Source organism: Diadema setosum, chromosome 8, assembly GCF_964275005.1.
Source record: "Diadema setosum chromosome 8, eeDiaSeto1, whole genome shotgun sequence".
In the NCBI taxonomy this organism is placed as follows: Eukaryota; Metazoa; Echinodermata; class Echinoidea; order Diadematoida; family Diadematidae; genus Diadema; species Diadema setosum.
In genome coordinates, this window is record NC_092692.1 from 14,919,875 (window position 1) to 14,929,412 (window position 9,538).

Here is a 9,538-nt window from a genome sequence, read left to right on the forward strand (position 1 = left end):
AGGCACAGCGATTGAAGCTAATGGCCCAGCTAGCCACTTTGGAGTCTGAGGCCTGGCTCGAGATTTGCAACAGCGGGGCAGTGTGCGACGAAAGTAGTATACGAGCGATTGCAAATGCATGGCATTGACTTTCTTCATAAGATGTGGAATTTCTAGTTTTATAGTATCATAAACTTGATTGTACAGCTGCACGTTAGCGGCATCGCAGATTGCACAGGCAGGGATGCATTTAAATTTGACCAGCCCAAGTATATCTGTACATCCACGGACTATGAAATCTTGCTTTGAACCTCTCATTGTGATTTAATATCCTGACGTCATTACACCACAATGTACAGAAATTAAATGATAACTCAAATATCTGTTTGAAGTTCAATCCTTACTTCACAAATAATGTAATAGGGGAGAGGTTACGTCCTTTCATGTATTAAACTTGTCTGTCAGTCTGAATTCTGCTTTTTAAGATTGAAAACTTGGCCTAGCACACCTGCTAACTGGATCTCATCAAGACATCTCTGCCTTTTATACATTACTTAACATAAAATAAGGATTGTACTTCAAACGGGTAAAGAATCATTTCTTTTTCTTTCGCGCTTCATAAAAAATTCATCATTCTCACATGTGTTTTGCTTTTCATGGTTTATACTGCAATAGAGATATCTGTAAGATGAACATCACAAAGAGTGGAATTAGCAATGGAACATGATTCGTCACCTTTACCCCTTTCTTCGACATGGTGTTCCATCAGAATGATAATCGAAAATGACAATGAGCCAATCAGAATCGGCTGATGCCATCAACTTGTTCGCTGACCCATCTTGGCCTTGGCTCTCCGTTCCTCCCGAATCCTCCTCTTGATGTGCTTGGGCAAGTCCCAGCTCTGCTGCACAAAGTAGTTCTCCAGCGACTCCAGGGATACCGGAGGCATGTACTCCCTCGTCCGTCTCCTCTTCCACCACTGGCCACTGAGGGCCTCCTTGCTGCCCGCCTTGGTGTACTGGTAACGGTAGTGCTCCACTCTTATGAACCTTACAACCAAATGGAAGTTAGATAGTTAATACATATCAGATCCTAGATGCACTGTGTTTTCTTCATACTTGAGCAACAAGAAGTGGTCATGTTCTATTCTTAAAATCATGACAACATCACGACAAAACCATGACAACACGTTCATGACATGACAAATGCAATTCTACAGCCTATTTCAGAAGAGTTAGGTAATTTTCATAGAGCCTGACAAAGAATAAAAGCAAAACAACAAAAATTATTATTTCTTTTTTTCAAGGTGTTAAGGATGACTTACTTTGGAGGGTCCTGACCATGGAAAGGATTGTAAGCGATTAGATCCAGTGTCTGCTCATCATTGATTAACAGTTTGCCTGCCAGATGAACAAACCAGGGGTTGGACTGGTAGTTCTGTATTGAATGACAGGAGAAAGTAGTGATGTTAACCTGTCACTGAAGAATCACCTTTTTCTGGTGAGAAGCTGACTCCTTAAATTACTGTGAGAGGCTGACAAATGATCAATTTCATATATTAGGACAATCATTGTGAAGAAATCACAATCGAGTTGGGTGTCAAATGACATAAATATATTTAATCATGTAGATTTCTCTGTGCAAAGAAAAACACATGACGTGTGCACTGAAGCAATTTACAGTGCAAATACGATGTTCGACTTAAAAATGCAAACTAATTTAACAAGCAAGACACCAATTACTAAACAAGATGACTATAACTATGCATATTCCATTTTCGGTTAATGTTTAATAGTCTTTTTTGTTTTTTTAACTCCAATGACTCCATGAAGTTGCTGAAGTGAGCAAGTCTGAATAACTAATGAAAACAGGAGGGAAGATGAGTACACTGGTAAAGCATTACAATATTGAAGGAATATCAAATATAGAGGATCATATGTTCTCCCCCCCCCCCCCACCCCATCACCAGCAGACACCTCAAATGTAAAGGTGACACTGAAAGAGGAGTTCAGACCTGGAATGCAGCGAACCAAAGAAGCCAATCCAGCCGGTAGTGATAGGGCGAGATGAGGCATGGACGCCTGGTGACGTTGCCTGGTTTACACTTGAACTCGTACTCTAGCCACACTGCCCGCGGGTCGTTGGGGTTGCGGCTGCTCGTCCCCTGGAATATCACCTCATCTCTCACTTTAGTGACACTGTCAATGAAAAAAAGAAAAGAACAACAAACATTAATGACCATATGATACTGCTTTGGCTTGAGAAGGCACCTATTGTAAAGATTTGCATTCCTTCTGCAATTATTTCCTGCATTGTGTGTAAATCTTGCTCGTAGGTTCAGATGCTTGCCATCATCATAAGCAATCTGATAGCACATATTCATTAACAAACCATTTTCTCTAATCTCAATAGATTGCATATTCCTTGGGGGTTTCCCCCACTATTTCAGCTGCTGATTCACAAAGTATCTGACAAACAAAAAAATACCCCAAATTACAAAGAAATCCATTTACGGACCCAAGTTTCTAACACATACATTAAACAGGAAGTATAGATGATACAGACCATTGTACATGGATCAACGATATACCTGCCAAAAGCTCCGTAGGTGTTAACTATCCTGAGGGAGTCAAAGGAAGTGTTCATAGCCTGACGGGTTGAGAGAAGGTTCTTCACCACCGGGATGCTCAGGTAGGCAATCAGCACTGCCAGTGATATGTGCGCCACTGTGCGAATGTAGTCACCTACAAGAAAAAAGCAAAAGTAGCTGTCTTGTTTATACTGTATGTGCCTTTACAAACCAAGTTGCTGAGCACTAATTATTAAATGTTAACAGATTCAAAACATCTGATCACGCATGTTGCATGGTCTTTGCAAGTGAACATTTGTTCCAACAGTATTGTAACTGATAATGTCACAGAGACGTTGATAAATACACTAGCAGTGGCCAAAGAGAGCAATGTCCTTCAAAAGAATGTAAACTACAAAACTTGCCACACACTGATGATGATGCACACATCTCAAGATAAGTGTACCTGCATGTTTGGGTGATAATTAGACTGTGTTTACATGCATTATCACTCATTTGTGTGCTACTGTGTTCACCACCCATCACACACTGGGCAAATGGAATGATAACTGTTGCAGTCCTGCTAGACCAATTTCCACTGAACCTGTGTGACTTTCTCAGCAATAGTTGTTCAAGTCTGAGTTTTCCAAGAAGGGCTCATCAAACTCTAATTACAAGGCAACTTTATGCAAATGAAACACTAAGTACAAAATGCTATCTACATATTGCAGATCATTCTTGTCATCATTATCATCATCATCATCATCATCACCATCATCATCAACAACATCATCATCGTCATTATCCTGCTCCTCCTCCTCCTCCTCCTCATCATCATTCATTTCTATTATTTCAGCCATCAATAACTAGCTGGTCGGCGCCCATGCCACTAATCGAGCTCACCCAGGCTGGGCCGAGGCTCTCCATCGCAGTGCATCCTCCCAGTCGTTGCCACGGCGCTGCTTAGCCAGGATGGGAAGAGCCAGGACAGGCTACGGTCATCAAAGCAGCTGATGGCGGGAAGGATGGTCAGCCAGTTGAGAAAGCTGAGGTTACCACTGATGATGAGAGTGACCTGAAAATATTAAGTGTCAAGGAGATAGAGAGACAAGAGACCCGCGGGTCTAGCACTCACCTGAGTATCGCATGTTCACCTTTCACGCAGTCACTAATCTGAACTATTCACAGCTCTACTAAAATTTGACCAGGCATTCTCAAGTAGAAGATGAAAATGTACAATAAGGGCCCAAATTTTTTAAGATTCCTTAACTTGGGGGGATTAGGGCCCCCTGGGGCCCTCTGGGTGGGGCATGGTGCCCATTTTGATAGATTGAGATCCTGACCCCCTAGGGATGCTACCTGCCAAGTTTGACGAAAATCCATCATGAGATTTTCAGAAAGAAGATGAAAATGTACAATTCAGGCCCCCATTTGGACCTTCCCAACCCCCCCCCCCCCCCCAAGAGGGGCACCCCTGGATCTGCTATGAACAAACTTGAAACTACAGTCATTAATGTACTCACTCATAGTATTATCTTCTGATTCTAGAGAAGATTTTTGAAGATTCCTTCATTTTGGGGGGTTTGGGCCCCTCTGGGGGCCCCCTGGGTGGGGCATGGTGCCCATTTTAACAAATTGAGATCCTAACCCCCTAGGAATGCTACCTGACAAGTTTGGTGAAAATGAGTCATGGGGTTCTCAAGAAGAAGATGAAAATGTACAATTTAGGCCCCATTAGGACCCCTCCCCTGGGACCCAAGGGGGGCACCCCCGATTCTGCCATGAACAAACTTGAAACTACAGTCATCAATGTACTAACTCATAGTATTAACTTAGCTCTATCACTTCTTGTTCTAGAGAAGAAGATTTTTACAGATTCCTTAATTTTGGGGGGTTTGGGCCCCCTGGGGGCCCCCTGGGTGGGGCATGGTGCCCATTTTAACAAATTGAGTTCCTAACCCCCTAGGGATGCTACCTGCCAAGTTTGATGAAAATCGGTCTTGGGATTTCAAGAAGAAGATGAAAATGTAAAAAGTTTACGCACGACGGACGACGCACGACGCACGACGGACGAAGGGCGATCGCAATAGCTCACTTGAGCCTTTGGCTCAGGTGAGCTAAAAAGCTGAAGAGTCAATTCAGTTTGATACACAACGTGTTTCAAAATATAGTAGAATAAAAAGTGTAGATGAATATATCAAATCAAAAAAGAGAACCAACAAGCTTATGATACTTGCAAAGCAAACTTTGAATCTCACATCTATAGGGGAAAAAAATGAAATAATCAAGAATAATGCACATGCTCAAAACAGATATACAACAGCCTATCATAACATTAATTCTCAAAGGAGTAACAAGATTCAAGTACATTTGAAAGAAAGCAGAATACCTCTGGGTATTGATGAAGCAAAAGCAAAATAAAACAAAGCAAAAATGCACCCCATCGCTGAAGATATTTGAGAAAGTGTCATCAAAATGCCATTTATGACCGTAGAAATCCATCAGGTCACAAGTATTTTGGATTTCTCTGTGCCCACTACATACCCTGTGCATTTTTTTTGCAAATTTAATATTTTCACCTGTAAGTATCCAAACGAGAAGGCACTGCATGGGCTTGTGTATAAAAGCACATGTATACTGGATTAGCCTGGATAATGGAAGTGCCCAACATCAGTGATATAATACTGCATTTGGGGAGGGCTGGGTGAGAAGGAAGAAGCAATCACAGGAACACATAAGTGACACACACCTGGAAAAGAATCTGTATCACTCCTCCAACGAGACGCAGCGGTCTCCAGGGAATGAGGAGGAAGATGGGGGCGATGAGCTCGATGAAGTGATTGGAGGCGGTCTCAAACTTGTGGAACCACTCGGGACTCTGGTGCATGTAATAGCTCATTGGATTCGGAACAGGCTGGGTCTGAAAGCGTAGCAATCAAGGAGAGAGAAAAAAAATTCTTACTTCCAGTTGAGTATGGGGTACCTCCATGTTAAGGCTTGCTTAATAATAGAAAGAAGCATCTGCTAATCAGCTCTTTTCATATTCATATTCAATTTTTAAGATGTAGAAGTACTGTGGTTAGTAGCAAGGTCTTGGTTTTGAATATAGATGGACCTGGGTTTGAATTCTGAGCACTATTCACACCCTTGGGCAAGTTGCTTGTTTCACCCTCAACGTTATTCTACTTCTAGACTGCGGCATACAAATGGGTAACTTGCAATGATGTGATAGTGATAATGGCAGGGTCCTCTGGTAGAGCAGTGCTAACACCTTGGTGAGTCTATAGGACCGAACCATGATACCATTATTGTCACTAGTATCTATGTTTGATGGTGCACTGGTAAACAGCTCACCTCGTAGTGATAGTTCATACATGTAAGGTCTCTCCAGCACTGGTCTCCTCGAATCTTTATCAAACCCTGTAGGATTGACGAAAATGGAGAAAAAAAAAATGATGGGAGAAAGTAAAGTTAAGGCACTGTGAGAAAGTACTGCAGTAATAACTAGAAATGTCGCTACGGCGACTGGTATGCCTCCGCCATAATGCATGGTTCTCCTAATAGGTCTATAGTACAATGTCTTGACAATGTGTGATGACAGTTTCACACAATTGGCAAAATATTAAAATGACAGGTTTGCCACAAATGTGCTGAATTAGGTTCAATTGGATGAATGATTAAAACGTCAGAGTGCAGGTATTTGGGGAACTGATGATTTTTACTTTTGACCCTTTTATAAGTTTATGCATTGAGTAATTTTCAAGGTATTGAGAAAAAGTATAATTTCAGTATCAAATGGTAAAATAGTATTATCTAAACCTGGCCTTTGACCTTTGACCTCACAGTTCCAAAGAGAATCACTGTTAGGTAGACAATGCATAAATATGTAAGTTTCATGATGATACCTTGAGTTACTTTCGAGATATGGAAGAAAAAGTGCAATTTAGCACTTTCACTTGACCTTTGACCTTTTGGCAAGAAACTTCCCACAGAATATATATTGGGTAATACATGCATACATCAAGTTAAAAAAAAAAAAATCCTTCAGGCACTGCATAAATATAAGGAAAGTAGTGATATTTTGAGGAGTTGACCTTGAACTTTGACCCCCTGACCTTTGACCCATGACCCCAACTACCCTAGATAATCACTGCCCATCGGTACATGCATATGTACTAAGTTCCATGAAGATACCTTGAACCATTTGCGAGATATGGAGAAAAACATGAAATTTCAACCTTTTTTTCTTCACAAAATAACCTATGACCTTTGACCTTTGACCCTGCGACCCTAAAATCCAAACAAAGTATTATCCCCCAGGATATACCCTCATACCAAGTTTGATGTAAAACCACCACACGGTTCTTAAGATATTGACAAAAACAAAATGGGACGGACGTACGTACAGATGGACGGACGACCCGAAAACATAATGGGCCGGATGCATAAACGCTAGCAATTGCTTGTGCTAGCCTTTTACTCGAATCCGTATGCATAAAAACAAGCAATTGCTTGTGAGCAGAAGCTTTTGCTAACAAGCACAAGCAATTGCTTGCTGCCCGCAAGCAATTGCTTAGAGACCAAGCATTTGCTTAAAAACGTATGCATAAAACATACCTTTTGCTAGTTCTTGCTAGCAATTGCTTACGATTTTACAAGCTCTGTAAAATGAGCTTGAGCTTTTGCTTATCTGGGACGTTCCCTTTTAAGTACCATTTTCATATTCATGGAAGAAAGACCACACTTGTGAAGGAGTGGTATAAATCTACAAGAAATTACTCATAAGTAGAGTAGGAAATTTTTCATTTCAACAACAGGAATGTCCAGTGGTCAGCACGCAAAATGTGATGAAAAACAGGTAGGGTGTCTGACTTCGGTGGGGAGCAAGACGCCTCTCCACGTGCGATCTGGCAGATCCGGGCTACTGTAAGGAGTGATGGGAATCAGCCAGTGATATGTGGTGTGTGTGTGTGTAGTTGTGTGTGTGCGTCTGTGTGTGCACATATGAGTGTCATTTCATAGCTCTTCTGCTATGTCAGGAAATGTTTCTGCACACATGCCCTTTCAAATACATGCTGCCACACTCGCCTTTGTTCTTGTGTTCGCACAGGCGTGACGTCCCTTTTGTTGAAAACGCAAGCAATTGCCTGTGCGGGACAAGCAAAAGGTATAAGCACTAGCAAAAGGTTATACATATGGATTTGAGCAATTGCTTGAGCTAGACCTTTTGCTAGACGAGCTTGTGCTTTTGCTTGAAGCAATTGCTTACAAGCAATTGCTTGTTTTATGCATTCGGCCCAATGCCTCCAGCTACTTCGTTGGCGGAGGCACAAAAAAGCATCTGCAACTGTGACTTATCTGTAACAATGGGTGATTTCAAGTTCAGTGCTAGTGCTAGAGCTATCTCTCAAACAACTGCCTTATTAACTGAGCTCCAACACCAGAAAACACATACCGATCACAATTATCAATCCAAACACAAAGTATTGGCATCAAACACTGCAAATCGCAGTGGGAATTGCGTGACATAAAAAAAGTATGGCGCATAGTTAAAGTCAAATATCAAAAGATGTAGCAATGACTGATTAATTTTAGACACATAGTGAGGAAGACAGATTAAAATGCCCTAAATTTCATCCTTTCTACGAAACATTTCATTGTTTTTGGATATCTCAGTCAGTTCAAAACTATTTATTATCAAACAGACTTTGAAGACCTCTTAGAATTGTATGCTCTTTGATATTTCATAGGTGGTTTCTAATTATCTCCCAAAAAGTTCAAATCTGAATTCCACACCTCAACCAATATGACACCATCCCTTTAAACCAAGAAGTCTTATCGATGTCACGCTGTTCTTGCTGATACTCACAGCTCCCATCATGATTCTGAAGAGGAGCCACCTGTAGCCCCAGAGGACCACCCAAGGCATTGGGGTGTGTCGGGGGAACTTGCACAGGCTCAGCAAGGGACAGGCAAAGATTGCCAGGAAGCCTGTTTCCAGAAGCTGAGACTCCCAGCCTGGTGTGGAAAACAAAATGAACTAACCATATGACATCACCACCAGACAATCTGTTGTAACTACCACTGCCCAAGGTGGCTCGTGGCTTGGTAAAGAGACCAAATGGTGCCAACCCAAGACGCCACGCCCTAAAACAGATGAGGTAATTTCTTAAGACCTACACAATTATTTCTCTCATTTTCTTCTTTATGGGGGGGGGTACATATACCAAGGCCTTTCAAAATATTGCAGATAAGCTGATCAAAATTCTGTTCTTGTAAGTATTTTTATCTAACTTTAAGTTGTGAAATATCACACATACTTCTTAGTTGGCATGTTGCATCATTAGATGAATCATGTTTGACACTACAATTTGTTAATAGCTCTTTGTGGAAATTTTAATGGTGGAAAGAGTGCAGTGGGCAAACACACTCGGAAGAAACAACCTGAGAAGGCAAAAGTTCTGAATTCATTTGTACAAAAAGGCTGCAAATAAACTTAAAACTTTTGTTTATTGAGCAATTGTCAACCCTGCTACTTTCCTATGCTTCAAAGAGACAAGGCCAGCTACTTTCCAACTTTCACAGTCAAACACTGAATACAAATTACAAGATTTCAGGTGTATGAAACTAAATCAACAAGTGCATTTTATGAAAGAATGTAAGAATGCCAGGCACCAGAGAACATGCCTAATTAGGAAAGACACTTGCCATTACATTTTGTATTTTCATAACTCAGGGTCCTGGGGGAAAAATGAAGACATTAAAGGACTACGACTTATAAACTGAAATGAAAGAAGAAAGAGAATTAAGGGGTGGATACTATGAAGAATTTCATGCTGAAATCACACATTATATATACTGGTTCATGGCATTTCAGCTCTAAATTTATTACACTCTCAATATTTGAGGAGATAAAATGACGAGTGTCTCCTCATTTTGCCCATTAGTTTCTTTCAATATCAAACATAGTTTAAAGAAATGAATAATCAC

At 41.0% G+C, this 9,538-nt stretch overlaps 1 protein-coding gene across 1 annotated transcript; it reads right to left on the reverse strand.

Moving 5' to 3' along the window:
* Nucleotides 1–389: 389 nt before the first annotated feature.
* LOC140231613 (lipase maturation factor 1-like) lies at nucleotides 390–8,558 on the reverse strand. The gene is made up of 8 exons (XM_072311764.1): nucleotides 8,418–8,558; nucleotides 5,903–5,968; nucleotides 5,298–5,468; nucleotides 3,452–3,623; nucleotides 2,570–2,723; nucleotides 1,994–2,177; nucleotides 1,304–1,416; nucleotides 390–1,028 (listed from the first exon to the last, which is right to left on the reverse strand). Exons 1-8 carry the CDS (start codon nucleotides 8,475–8,477, stop codon nucleotides 797–799), a joined length of 1,152 nt encoding a protein of 383 aa, XP_072167865.1. The 5' UTR covers nucleotides 8,478–8,558; the 3' UTR covers nucleotides 390–796.
* Nucleotides 8,559–9,538: the final 980 nt, after the last annotated feature.

What these genes read in the sequence shown, in the direction of transcription:
- LOC140231613 (XM_072311764.1), bottom strand. Translation starts at nt 8,477, where the DNA reads ATGCCTTGGGTGGTCCTCTGGGGCTACAGGTGGCTCCTCTTCAGAATC. An exon ending in GTATGAACTATCACTACGAG is followed by an intron (nt 5,469 to 5,902) that starts GTGAGCTGTTTA and finishes CTACGCTTTCAG; the next exon opens with ACCCAGCCTGTTCCGAATCC. An exon ending in AGAGCCTCGGCCCAGCCTGG is followed by an intron (nt 2,724 to 3,451) that starts GTGAGCTCGATT and finishes TTTTTCTTGTAG; the next exon opens with GTGACTACATTCGCACAGTG.